Source organism: Leucopleurus acutus (genome assembly GCF_964270905.1).
Source record: "Leucopleurus acutus genome assembly, chromosome: 2".
NCBI classification, from domain to species: Eukaryota; Metazoa; Chordata; class Mammalia; order Artiodactyla; family Delphinidae; genus Leucopleurus; species Leucopleurus acutus.
This window is the reverse complement of record NC_139143.1, coordinates 186,210,070-186,223,862: the sequence shown is the minus strand read 5'-3', so window position 1 is coordinate 186,223,862 and position 13,793 is coordinate 186,210,070. Positions and strand designations below refer to the sequence as shown.

The window sequence follows — 13,793 nt, the reverse complement described above, 5'->3', positions numbered from 1 at the left end:
AATGTACCCTAATGTGGGGAGGGGCACCGTCCTCCCACTTCCCCATCCAAGCCCTGGGCTTTGATGGGAAGACACTGTGAACCCGGCACCTCGAGGCCGCATCTCGCCGAGGATCTGTGACCTCAAGTCTTCCAGCTGGTGGGCCTGGAGCCGGCAGAGATGATTCTCCCGTCCGGGAGCTGCCTCCTCCCCAGGCTCCTGCCGTGCTACACTGGTCCTGGTGCCTGGCAGTGACCCGGTACCTGCTGTCCAGACAGGGCACCCACGCCTGTTCACCCCCTCCACCTGCGTGCCCTCCACTGACTGAGTTCTGGGCAGCCCCCAGAGGAGGCCTGGGTACCCTCTAGATTCAGGGATGATTGCTTTCCACTTTTTTTTTTTTTTTTTTTTTTTGCGGTACGTGGGCCTCTTACTGTTATGGCCTCTCCCGTTGCGGAGCACAGGCTCCGGACGCGCAGGCTCAGCGGCCATGGCTCACGGGCCCAGCCGCTCCGCGGCATGTGGGATCCTCCCGGACCGGGGCACGAACCCGTGTCCCCTGCATTGGCAGGCGGACTCCCAACCACTGCACCACTAGGGAAGCCCTGCTTTCCACTTTTAAAGCGACTCCTGGGTATGGGAATTCATCTCTGCTGTAAAGTGATTTTGTTTGCGGGTGAGAAAAAAAATAGCCAAACTACTTTACTGAACCTCTACGGCTCAGGAGAGAGGCCCCAGCGCCCATCACATATAGTGCACGCTGGTCCTCGAGACACATTAAAAAGGTCTGAGCTTGATTTAGCTCATCCTGGTCATGGATCAAGACACAAGCAGGTGCGAGTACTTTGTGCAATTGTATGTAACCTCCCTCCTCCTAAAGCAGGTTTTAGGTCATGAAAGACCTGATCTCCTCTCCACAACGCTCACCTTTGAGAACCTGCTCCCAGTACCCAGGCAGCAGAAGCGTGAGAGTTAGGGCTGTGGTAGCATCTTTTCCTCTGACGGTACTTAGCTTGAAATGATTCAGGCTCAGCCTTAGGTGCGTCTGAGGAGCTCGAGAAATGCAGGTTCCCGGGCCTCCCTCAGCCTTCTGGAGCCAACTCTGGAGATGGGGCTAAGAACCTGGGCTTCTGGAAGCCCACAGGTGAGCTTCATGTATTAGCAGCCGACTCGGGACCCACAGGGGCGACACCACTTACCTCTCAAAAGGCTTTGCACGGCTCAGCAGAGCCAGAAGTAGCTGCCCTGTCAGCAGCCCTGGTGCACGGCTTCCAGAAGAGTCCAGGTGCCAACTCTGTTTCTTGGTTCACGAGAGGTGGCCGAGAGGCACTGCCCATAGCAATCCATGCCACCCACAGAGCCCCACTGACCAGACTCTGGTTCCCAACTAAGTGCTGAATTCATCAGACCCATCCACCTGTTTGGAAATAGGAAAAGCCGAGTGTATGTCTACTTGTTATTTATTTGGACGAGTCTGTGCTTCGTGGTGTGGGCAGCACACTGCATATACACAGCAATAGCCGGTTGGGTGCATGGCCTGTGTGCCTGACGAGAAGAGTATTTTCTGTTTTTTTTAAATCATTTGATGTTTCTGTATGGGAAAGGTGAGTTCAGCGTAACTGATGTAGGTTCAACAGTCTGAAACCTTGAAATGAGAGGTAAAAACAGATTAAAAGAAATAAAATCCTTGGTACGTTACGTTCTTGGCTCAGAAAGAAACAAGAGGATGCAGGATTAAGATGAAAACAAGACCAAAAACGAACCGCTCTCCCACTGGAGTTAGAACAGACTTTATTGTATGTATACACTCTCTGACCTATCGTCAATATACACATCTGAAAAGTGACACCACGGCGGCTACAGACAGCGCGGGGGTCCCGTCTACGCGTTAGCATCTATGCACGGTCTAAACAGAGCAGCGACGGTGACGGTACATGAGGGGTGGCCACACACGACACAGGACAGCTGGCAGTGTCCTCGAAACTAGCAGTTATGATCACAGAAGTGTTCAAAATTATTTTCCCCCAGTTTTAGAAATCTAAAAATTTACACGTAAATTAAAAACCACGTGCTGTAGGGGCTTTTGCTCCTGACTGCGGTTCTCTCCCTTCACCACCTACTGGCCACGGTTTCACCCCCCGGGGGCTCTGGGAGGAGGGGCGCAGGTGCTCGGGGAATCGAGCACTGCCTTCAGGCCATTGGGCGTCATTTCCGCCAGGTTCTGAGTACGGATCCCCCAGGCCTGTTGCTGTCTCCAGACCAAGTGGTCAGAGGGTCTGCACCATCCACATGATCGAAACATACTCTCACCAGCAAGGAAACCTGCATCAATTCAGTATGGACCCCAAGGCTGCACCTGAGTCCAGGTTCCTGCATGAGGAAATGCTAGTCCTTGGAGAAGGGAGCAAACATGGCCAGGGACCCCAGCTCCCCGCAGCCCTCAATGGGTAGAATCCCAAAAAAAAGACCTGGCCGTTTCCAGCCTCCAAAGAGGGGTCCCTGATCCGGTCCCCTCCTGCCGGGCAGCAGATCAATGTCTGTGCTCCCTTCTCATCTTGGGGCGGGGTGGGGGGCGGGGTGGGATGGGCAGGGTCTCCGGTCCCGCCCCTCCCACGCTCAGTGTCTCCGCTCCACTTTGCATCCAGCCCCGGATTATGCTAGCGCAAAAGACACGAGGAATCCCAATTTATTTACAAAATATTAAAAAGTCAGTTCATCATCTACATATTAACCCCATTCTGCCATTTTATACATGCACTAGTTTGGAAAAAATAAAAACTTTTTTTTTTTAAAAAAAAAAAAAGAAGAGGACTACCAGGTAGGAGTGAGCAACTCTAACCCTTTGTCAAGGAGTCCAGTCACTGCAGCTTTTCTGGAGTTGACATCAGCCACAGAGCGAGCGTCAGCTCCTCACATAACTTAAGAGCGAGCAGGGCGGACGAAGGGAGGGAGCAAGGGGGAGCCTATGGCCCTATACACCAAGCGTGGGCGGAGATCGGCGACGGGGAGGCTCTGCAGACCTACTGGCCAGGATGACTCTGTACATCGTGGACCCTTGGGGTGGGCACAGGGATGACAGCAAAGCCTCCTGAAGCAGGGAAGAAGGCGACGGCGGGCGGGCACGGCCACGGCTCAGTAGCTGAGGGTGGAGTCGTCCCACTCCAGCTGCTGCTGCCGGCTCGCAGTCTGCCGGTCGCCGGGCTCCACCCCCTCCTCCTCGCTGCTCTCCGACTCGGCGCTGGTGATGTCATCCTCCTCGTCCCCGGCGTCGCTCTCCTCCTCCTCCTCCTCCTCCTCCTCCTCCTCCTCGCTGCTGTGCTGGTCCTCGTACGTCTGACAGAGAGACACGGCGACCAGGCGATGAATCCAGCCCCTCCCCCGCCCCAGCTGGTGACCCAGGGTTTGTCCACCGGCTGGAAGCCACATCCCACGACCCAGCAAGAGGGGCTGGACTAGGCTCCTCACCAAAGACGAAGGGAAGCACAGCTCCGGGCACCAGCCACAGCCGGACCGTGACCCTAAAGCAGGCCCTCCCAGGCCTCAGTTTGCCCACGCGGGGTCATGGTGCGGACCACGCAGAGCATGTGAGCTTGATGGTTAGCTGAGCTTCCCTGGGGCCCTGGCCTGCAGGGGTTCTCAGTCGGGGCGTCACCGCCCTCGCCTACCTCCATGGGGTTCACGGTGATGGTCAGGGCAGAGTCGTCCCAATCCATCTCGTTCTCTTTGCCGCTGTCCTGGTCCCGCATGGTCCTCTGGTGAGCAGCCCGGATCCGGAACACTCCCAGGATGATCATGAAAACCAGGAAGCTGACGCACACCACGATGACGACGGTTGCGGTGCTGGGGACGACTGCGGGGGAGAGGAGACAGGACGGCTGCGATGACGAGACCCGACCCGACACGCCGTGTGCCCTCGGCCTCCACTGCTTGCTCCGTCCACCCCCAGAGAACGGGAGGAGCTCCGAGAAAAGGCTCAGCACGGGTTCAAGTCTGGGTTCGGGCCCCCACCGCCCCGTCCGTGCCCCGGTTTCCTCGTGTGACGTGGAATAACAGCCAGGCCGCTGGTGGCTGTTCTGAGCGGCGGTGGGGGAAGAGGGGGGCTGAGCTCACGGCAGGAGTCGGGGAGGGGCGTCCCAGGCCTACCTGCGAACGGGTGGGGGTTGGCCAGGTTGTGACCTGAGAGGTCAATGAAGGAGCGGTGCTCGGGGTGGACGAACTGAGGCTGCGCGGCCATGTGGCTGGCGTGCTCCACGGGGTTGGCCGTGTGGATGACGTTCACCTGCAGCGGAGACACAAGGGCAGCCTGAATGTGTCCGCGGATGGAGTGGACATGCACTTGACCAGCACCACCGAAGTGGGCCCTGGACCGGTGCTGGCGGGCAGAGAGAAGAACAGAAGCGGCCAGGGAGGCTGCTGTGACCACGTGATGCTGTCACACAGCCAAGAACATTCTGCTGTTGGAATAGCTCACTTTTATTGTATCTAATAAAATAATTCATCCACCACAGACTGGAGAAGACACAGCACCACCACTGGCCCTTCACCACGGGTGGTTCGAGAAGCCCGGGCACACCACATTGCCCCTCTTTTCCCAAAGCTACAGCCACGTGAAAGAGAGCACAAATCAGAGCCTTTATTCCCTTTCAAATCTGCTACCCTTCGGCTCAAAGAAAACACTCATGGGCTCTTCAGCCCTGTGAGTTTAATTCTGCTGCTACGGGGTCACAACGGAAGCGTTCAATTGCTGAGAGTAACTTTGGGTCCATGTCTCCAGGGCACAGAAGCTCCGAGTGATACGAAAGGTGTCCCAGCAGGACGAGTGCCCTCTGGCCATTGCGGCCTAAGTCCCCACGACCACGTTCAGTGGAGAGCAGCCCTGCCGGTGCTGGCGGCAACCCTCGCCCTGCGCCAAGGATCTACTCACGGCAGGGCCAGCCATCTGCAACGAAGCCCCGGCTCCCCCGGTGAAAGCAGTGTCAAATCTCAAGAAACAACCTTGCCCCTCAGCCCGAGGCACGGACCGCCCCTCGGTCCTGACCGCCTCCCTCCAGAGGCCCCTCTGACTCTCAGGCTAAGGCAGCCTGTGAAGCGGGGGCACCGTGCTGGGCCCCAGCCCACCCCGTGTATAACCTGTCCCCCCAAACCTCTGCAGGTCTAATGGGGAGCAGCCCCCCGGCTGGGAAAGGCAACCCACCCCAGGATGAACCTAAACAGTTGCCACCACGAATGCTCTAAAAATCGGCATTGGCAAACATCAGGGCCGTGAGCGAGGCACCTGGTCACCACGCTGCTGCCCTGCTCAGCACAGCCCGGCACCCACCTCCACCTGGAACTCGTTGCTGACGTAGCGACCATTCAGCTCGGAGCAGACGAGCTTGAACTTCCGGTCAAGCAAGGACCTGGTGTGCCAGTTCCGGTAGCGCAGGAGGTGCAAGACCTCCTCGTAGCTAGCCATGGTGTCGACACCTGCGGGGAAGACAGCAGGGCTGAGCTTAGGGACACGGGCCGAGGGCGAAGGCGGGCTGCAGGCGGGCCCCAGAGCCACCCGGCCGCGCGTCTGGCTTGCCAACTGCGGGGGCGTCGTCCCCTGCTGAGGGGCAGGTACCACACACGCCCAAACGTCCACCCGTTATGAGGACTGGACACCAGGCAGAGCTGTGCTCCCCTTCCCGTCTGGGAGAAGGTGCGTGGCCACCACTCATCCTTTCCCACCTCCTCCAGGACTCTCTCCAGCTGCTGAGCTGGGAGGAGGTGGGCGCTGAGCTCTGAGCCTTCACTCTCCCAGTCTGGGGTCTGGCCTCTCACCTGTGAAGACCACACCCAGGTCAGAGCTGCTCACTTCGATGCCCTTCTGCTGCAGGCGGGCCGTGTCCACTTCTAGGCTCTCCTGCTCTCGGTTCAGTTCCTCTCCCTCCACCGTGACCTCGCAGGTGTCTAGGTCGTGGACAATCTCCTCTGACACCAGTGACTCTTGAACTGCAAAAATGGCCCAACCGGAAATAGCAGAGGCTGTGGAGCCCAGGGAGGTGCTCACAGCGACAGCCTGCCTGCTCATCCTCCAACTCACAGAGGCCTTTTAGGGACCACGGATGGAGGTACGGGACAGTCATTTTCAAGAACTGGGGGTGCTTTATGTGTCTAGGAGGACTGGCCACCAGGAAGGCCCGAGAATGGGGGGCCAGCCAGCAGGAGCACCCCTACAGCAGCAACCCCTGCCCTCTCAACCCACAAGAGCCAACCCAGATACTGACGTCAAGCTGGAAAAAAGATGAAAGGACCCTCTAGGTGGGTTTCCAAAGATCATAATGAGCTCTGGCCCACGGGTCCGATTCCAGAAGCAGACCCAAGAACAGCATTAAAACATTCAAGTCCACAAAATCACAGAGGAAAAGGGCCAAGGAATAAGCAGCAGCAGGGGGGGTTTCAGCCGCCCACTTCTGGGCGACGGGTCTAGGCTGTCACCTGTGGGGTCCTCGTCCCCTTCTCCTTCGGGCTCCACCTCTCTCGTGATGGTGCTAATGATCCGAAGCTCGGGGAAGAGGAAAACCCCCTCCGCGCTTTCAAATTCGGAAGCCGCTCGGGCGAAATGGTGGATGCCACTCAGACTGATCTTGGGCTCTTCCGGCTGCAGAACCATCACGTAGCCATCCAACGCGGGGACTGAGAGGCAGGTGGCCTCGTTGAAACACCTGCCAACAAGGAAGGGGATGGAAGGGTCAGGGCTTCAAGAGGCGGCTTCTCAAGCCACATGGACAAAGGCGCTCGGAGGTGGACCCCAGGATTCCACGACCACCTGGCGGACAAGACGCCGGCCACTCCCAGAACGTGCTTCCAAACGTCACTTAAACTTTCTGGGAACGAGGGACAGATCACCTTTCCTTACAGAAGGGAGGCTGGGTTGACGTAAAAACCTAAATACACACATTTTCTTCTCAAGGGTCACTGAGCAAAGACAGGTTTATTGTTAAAAGTCAGCACATACTTGACCATGCTGGTGAGTCTGAGTCTTCGGATCCCGGGTGTGGGGAACTGTCGTGAATTCAGGTAGGAAATGTGCTGCATGGCCTTATCCAACTCCGCTACGTCCTCTCCCTCCAAGGTCAACACTGACTGACTGGGGTTGGCTTGGATCTGAAATGGCACCACAACAGAGAGACAGGAACAGAATAAGGTTCTACCGGCAAGACGCTCAAACCACAAACACTCTGACCAAGAGGATTAGCTTGGGACGGATTCGAATTGGTGACTTGGAGAAGAAAAGCTCACATAATTCCAGTGACTGTGACCCTATTATATGATGGTAAATATCTAAGGCACAGACAGATCTGTGACATAATAAATATATATTTGGTCTTTGTCCCTGGTTTCTGGCACAGAGCTCCTAAAACTTCTGGAATTTCCTGACGGACAGAGGCATCTTTTTTCATTCCTAATAAGCCCTTTTCAGCCGCCCCGAGAATTTACCTTAATGAGGGACCCTTGGATGCGGACTGGTTGCCAAAGAAACCAACCACGTGATTACACTGGACCTTCAGCCTCACCTCTAAACTCCGGGGAGGGGACAGAGACTGGAGATTGAGTTAATCAATCAACAGTGGTCAATGATTTGGTCAATCCTACCTACATAACAGACCCTCCACAAAAACTTCTCAACGACAGGGTCTGGAGCGCTTCTGGGCTGGTGGACACAGCGAGGTGCCCGGAGGGTGGTGCACCTGGAGGGGGCGTGGAAGGCCCGTGCACCCTCCTCCACTCCTGGCCCTGGGCCTCCCTTCCACCTGCTTGTTCCTGAGTTGTATCCTTCATGATAAACCAGTAAGAGTAAGTGAACTGTTTTCTGAGCAGTTCTAGCAAATTAGTGAACCTGAAAAGGGCAAGGGATTGTGGGAACCCTCGACTTTTTTCAGCCAAGTGTGGGTACCAGAGGCCCAGATCCTTGCAGCTGGTACCAGAGGAGCAGGCATGTGGGGGGCAGTGGGGCCTGGTGCCCACTTAGCGTCAGGACTGAACTGGATTACAGGACGCCTGGGGAGTCGGGGTCCAGGAGCTGGAGAACTGGTGTGAGAAAGACACCCCACACGTGTAGTGTCGGAGATGCTGTGAGTAAAGGCAGCTCAGGACCAATCCCCGATCGATCCTACGCCAACAGCCTCCGCACCTGTGCCTGAGGAAGTCGTGGGTGCTGGTGTTACCTTGACACCGCTGCCGCTGCCTTCGGGGATGTGCAGGTCTAGCCCCTCTTTACAGGTATACAGACAGTCAATCACTTTTTTATCTGTGAGCTTCCCGGAACGGATCGTCAGGCCAGCCAGATTACCTCGGAAAAACTGAGTCATGTGCAGGTCACCACCTGCAGAACACGGGGGTGGAAAAGCAGAAGTTGTGAGTGCAGCCCAGGGCCTCCTGCTTCACTTTTCAATGTGATGTTACCGGTGGTGGCAGCCTGATGGGTGGACATGCGGGTTAGTTCCTACCAGATCCTGTTAGCCTTGCAATCGACATGGAAGCACAATGAGGAAATTAAATGGTTTATGGTCATGCACGTGGCCTGGAGAAGAGAGGAGCTGGGGGTCCCTCCCCAGAAGCCAAGAGGTCCCGTGAGTGTCCCCACACACGCGGCCACTTCCTGGTAAGGGTGGCCCTCGCTGCACCCGTCATCATGGTACACAAGTGATGTCCTACCAGCGCCAGCCTCTTCAACCACTGCCTGGATCCGGCGCTGGGTTTCTTTTTTTTTTTCTTTTCTTTTTTTTTTGGCTGCACCGCGACCAGGGATCAAACCCCGGTCCCTGCACTGAAAGCGCCAAGTCCTAACCATTGGACCGCCAGGTAATTCCCCTGGGCTGCTTTTTCTAACTGAGCACACTCGGGGAATACACACAAACTTGGGGATGAACGTACACAGGCAGGAGTAGAAAGATAAAAGGAATGCTAAAATCCTACCCTGCACAAAGCCTAGTATCAAGGCCGCCTACACGGGCTATTTTGTTGAGTCCCAGTGTGCCTGTCTCCTCCTACTGAGGATAACTGGGAAGAGTGAAGATGTTACAAGAAAAAGCCAGAAGGTGGCCCTTGACAGACTGTAACGAAGAGCCCAAACCAGGAGGTAGTAAACCCTGTTCTTACACTGGAGGAGGAGGAGAGACCAATTGTGAGCAGCATGCCTGGCTCCGGATAAGGGACGTTAGATACTGAATCGTCACTAGGGACCGAGATTTCTAAGAAACATGATTTAAAACTTATTATCAGTCAGGACAGAATATCTAGCCACGAGTCTTTTCCTGTCTCCTGGTTCAGACACACGAGAAGCAGGAGGTGGCCTCCCAACCAAACTTAGCCTGTGAGATTTCAGCGGGGCGCCTCACGCAGTGGGATGGGGTAACATTTGATGAGAAAAAGAAAAAATTCCCATTAGTACATTGCATTAATGAGTCATTTGTTCTCACTTCAACTGGGATCAGAATGGGCAGAAAAGGGAAATCCCATGATGCAGTGGGGTAGCATAAGGCAAAGCAGCAGCTCAAATAGTGTCTGGGACCAAAATGCAACTTGGGTGTCTCATGCGAAATGCACAATGAATGGATGTCTCGTCTTTAAATGAAACACAATAGTGAACCGTAGGCAAGGAAGTCCAGCAACCTGCAGAGGCCACAGGCACAGGCTCAGTTTCATTGTCATTTTCAACTCCTGAATACTCTGTAGAAAAGCAAGACAGACAATAGAAAAAGGACCAAGAGGTTAGGCTCTTCAAACTGGACCTTAAAAGTTAGTTTTGAAAAGCTACCAAACACAAACACAAAGAGAAAAATTGCCCTCCCATCCCTCCTGGGGACACACTCCACACCTGGATGAAAACTGTACTTGATCACCTTTTCCCAAAGGGATATTTACCACTCCCATGCTTCTTTCCATTCTTTTTTTTTAAATTTATTTTATTTAAGTACAGTTGATTTACAATATTGTGTTAATTTTACAGCAAAGCGATTCAATTATACATATATATATTCTTTTTCATATTCTTTTCCATTATGGTTTATCACATGATATTGAATATATTGTAGTTCCCTGGGCTACACAGTAGGACCTTATTGTTTATCTCTTTCCATTCTTTTATTCCACCTTCCGGCAGCCTCCTTGCCAAAACACAGGTCAGATTCAAAATGAGATGAGTAACAGCTGTGCACTGAATTCACTGATCTCCTCAACCTGTCCAGGCAGGACACTGGGAGGTGGCAGCTGGCGCCGACGGCAGAGACGTACCTGGTGCAAAAGGCACCCACCCTGGACCACAGCGCCGGCCTTTTTAATGGGGAAGACACATGTCAGAGTCCAAAGCCTGGTGTGTAGTGAACATGTATGTCTTTTTTGAAAGCTCAAAAGGAGTTCACATCGGTTCACACTTGGATGTCACTCACATCCAAGTGACAGACGAAAGAAGGCATTTTTAACCAGTTTTTCTGAACAGAAAGGGAGAGTCGGAGGTTAAGGAACTCACCCAGAGAAACATAATCGGTGATGGGCCTGGGGACAGCGGCTGTGGTTCCCGCCCAGCGTTCTGGGTCGAGGCACCCGCCCAGCGACGGAGGACAGAATTTCCACTCTCCAGACCGCGCGGTGGGTGCACTGCTTCCCTCTCCCCGTCCCACCCCACGGCGGAGGCCTCACCACCTTTCCTGCTGCGGCCACATGGGGACGAGGCCAGGTGTGCACAGTTGAGCCCCGGAGCCCACACGGCTCCCACGTCCCCCTAACACACAGTTACAACTGACGTTGCCGTTGATCCCATGAAGCGGGCCTCCAGCCCAGGCTCCCCACAGTGAACTTGAAGGGAAAGGGACTTCAAATCCCCTGAAAGGAAGAAAGGAGATCTTCTTCCCCCATTAACTAAAATTTTTAAAACTTGTGTTTGGTTTGGGAATTTACAGGCAGATTCTTCTGGCTGAGGATGCTGAGAGGGCTGAGGTAGAAAGAGACGAGAAAGGACGAAAACTGATTGCCATCTGATGGCAGAGACACTGTGACATGAAGAGGAGGGCAGGGTGGGACGCGGGGGTGGGGGTGGGGGTGGGGTATTTTAACCCACGTAACAAAGTTTCCAGAATACAAAATAACATTTAGGTTCACACTTGTATTCTTTTTTTAATATGTAAATATCATGCCTTTTTAAAACCTTTTATTTATTTATTTATGGCTGTGTTGGGTTTTTGTTGCTGCACACAGGCTTTCTCTACTTGTGGCGAGCGGGGGCTACTCTTGGTTGCAGTGCGCAGGCTTCTCACCGCGGTGGCTTCTCTTGCTGCAGAGCACGGGCTCTAGGCGCGCAGACTTCAGTAGTTGCAGCACGCAGGCTCAGGAGTTGTGGCTTGCAGGCTCTAGAGCGCAGGCTCAGTAGTTGTGGCGCACGGGCTTAGCTGCTCCGCAGCATGTGGGATCTTCCCAGACCAGGGCTCGAACCTGTGTCCCCTACACTGGCAGGGGGATTCTTAACCACTGCGCCACCAGGGAAGTCCCCACACTTGTGTTCTTATTCTTTGTTTTTTTTGGCCGCGCCATGCAGCATGTGGGATCTTACTTAGTTCCCTGACCAGGGATCAGTGGAAGCGCAGAGTCTTAACCACTGGACATCCAGGGAAGTCCCTTGTATTCTTATTCTTATTTTTAAAATCATTACTCAGAAATTATTGTTTAATTTGGGAAGGAAGTTTGAACTAAAATTTTAAGAGTAACAACTATAAGCTTCCTGAAATTTTAAGCATAACAACTAAAAACTTTCTAATAATTTATTCCTCATTCCTTGGTCTCACATTCTACTTTCTCACAGATGGACTGTCACCAGTAATAAATCTGGGAATTTGCTGAAGAAGTTCACTGTGAAACACTGTCTTATTCTTTTTCATATGGAAGGATCTGCAGGAAAATTATGAAATTCAAATTCTCCTAAAAGCAGCAAAACTGTCTTGGCATTTAGGCTCTTTCACAAATTTCTAACCTAACTCAAGGTATAACGTTTCCAAAGGGAAGGAAAAAGAAGGCCTATTTAGCAGGTACGTGTAGTGATGATGACACCCTGAAGTGACACAACACACAGTCATGGGCAAAGTTGGAGGGGGGGGGCGCATGAACCTTGAGAGCAGACCAAGGGGTCTGGGGAAATCACATGCTTTATTTTTACTAACTTCTAAAATTTAGCTTTCCCTTTGGTTATAAATGTCAGCTACAAATCACAGGGATATTAGAAGAAACTACGACTGTGCCGCCAGGTATCACGTCCTACCAGCTGCTCTGCTGTAGGTACACAGCATGGTTACCAAGCCCCTCCTGCTCTGCCTCCCGGAAGTTAACGGAGGCGCCTGATCTTCATGAGTTAATAAAGCGGCACAGGTGTTACTACTTTACAAATCTATCCTTTTAGTACTTTGACAACTGTATTTCAGTTTAATTGGTCGCCTTTGAAATCCTATGTATTTTATCTTGTTTCATAGACTAATAAGAAATTATCCTGAGAAAGGTCCATAGGCTTCACAGACCACCAAAGGACTCCGTGGCACAGAAAAGGGTAGCACCCCTGGTTTGGTGGGTCAGAACACTGGGCCTGAGTGCACCGGCTCCAGTGGTTCAGATCCTAGCACCACGTAACCAGCTGGTAACACAGCTCACTACTTCTCTGAGCCCCGGTTTTTCAGCTATGAAATAGGGATAAAAAGAGCTGCTGCCCCGCAAACATATTATTAGGATTAATGAGATAATGTATGTGAAGCCATTGGCACACAGCCTGCCACTCAGAAAACAAGAATAAAAGGTATCGTCTCGCTGGTGGCTGTCATCACATCCCGTCCTGGTCTTCCAGCAGAGACGGCCACGGACTCTCCCCCAATCCTCACTGAAGCTGCTCCCGCCAGGTTATCAAGTGCTAATCACTCTGACGAGCCCTCCTGGCCGCAGCAACTCACGTGTCTGTGCCTGACGGTTGCCTCTCTTGTTTTTGTAAACTTTCCAACGAACAGGTTAATTCATAAATAATTTATAAACAAGGTCCTCAATGACACTCTCCCTCTGCATATCTCCTCCTGGACCCCCGGGAAAGGAGTTCCCATCCTTTAACGCCTTCATCAAGCATCGTAAATAGAGCCCTCCTGGAGCCTGGCAGCAGCCGTGACCCCCAGAAAGGCTACACCAGGCAAAGGAATGAAAAGAGAAAGGAGAGGACAGTAAGGGATGTGAGACTCTGAGAGGAGCCTGTTTCCACCAACAGAGCAAAGAAGAAGTACTGAATTCTCGAAGCCTGGAGGGGACGGGGTGCCGACGACCGTTACCTTGCCAGCAAGCTCCAACCATGAGCTGGGTTTCGATCTTGGACGCGTGAAGCGGGTAGTCTTCAGTCACAGAGAAGGGCTTGTGAGAGACGCCGTCCACATAAAGAGTCACGTTTGGGATTTCCACGTTGAGGACATAGTGATGCCATTCCTCGTCACAGACCTACGAGGCCAAGGGGGTGGGTGGTTAAGTGTGAAATGTCCACCTTCCCTCTCACCCAAAGACGCAGCCATGAGAGCGACATAACTGGACACGAGAACAAGTCACCCAGAATGAACCTCTGTCTTCCTAAAAAGGAAAAGACTTAAAATGACAACAACAAAATACGTCTCATCCCACCGCATCTCACCCTAAAAGGTCAAGGTGACATTACCATCTCTAGGACGCTTCAGACTTGGGGGTGCTACTTATTCGTCATGTGACAGGACCCCAGACAGGGAGCTGCCCGATTCCGTTCTGCCAAGAGCATGACACCAGGAAATTCTAGTATCAGCAGGATG

The 13,793-nt window shown here is 53.2% G+C and overlaps 1 protein-coding gene across 3 annotated transcripts in view; it reads right to left on the bottom strand.

The window, feature by feature from the left end:
* Positions 1-72: 72 nt before the first annotated feature.
* Positions 73-13,793, bottom strand: part of CLSTN1 (calsyntenin 1) — a 79,776-nt gene continuing 66,055 nt past the window's right edge. For 2 of the 3 annotated variants that reach the window (XM_082865417.1, XM_082865418.1), the window contains 10 exons: positions 13,293-13,455; positions 9,619-9,675; positions 8,172-8,329; positions 6,962-7,110; positions 6,442-6,668; positions 5,785-5,955; positions 5,300-5,445; positions 4,123-4,258; positions 3,645-3,829; positions 73-3,312 (listed from right to left, as the gene is read on the bottom strand). In XM_082865417.1, coding sequence (XP_082721543.1) covers positions 3,112-3,312; positions 3,645-3,829; positions 4,123-4,258; positions 5,300-5,445; positions 5,785-5,955; positions 6,442-6,668; positions 6,962-7,110; positions 8,172-8,329; positions 9,619-9,675; positions 13,293-13,455 — 1,593 coding nt within the window. In that variant the 3' untranslated portion in view covers positions 73-3,111. The remainder of the gene's footprint in view (positions 3,313-3,644; positions 3,830-4,122; positions 4,259-5,299; positions 5,446-5,784; positions 5,956-6,441; positions 6,669-6,961; positions 7,111-8,171; positions 8,330-9,618; positions 9,676-13,292; positions 13,456-13,793) is intronic. The other variant, XM_082865419.1, reaches the window with a different exon arrangement.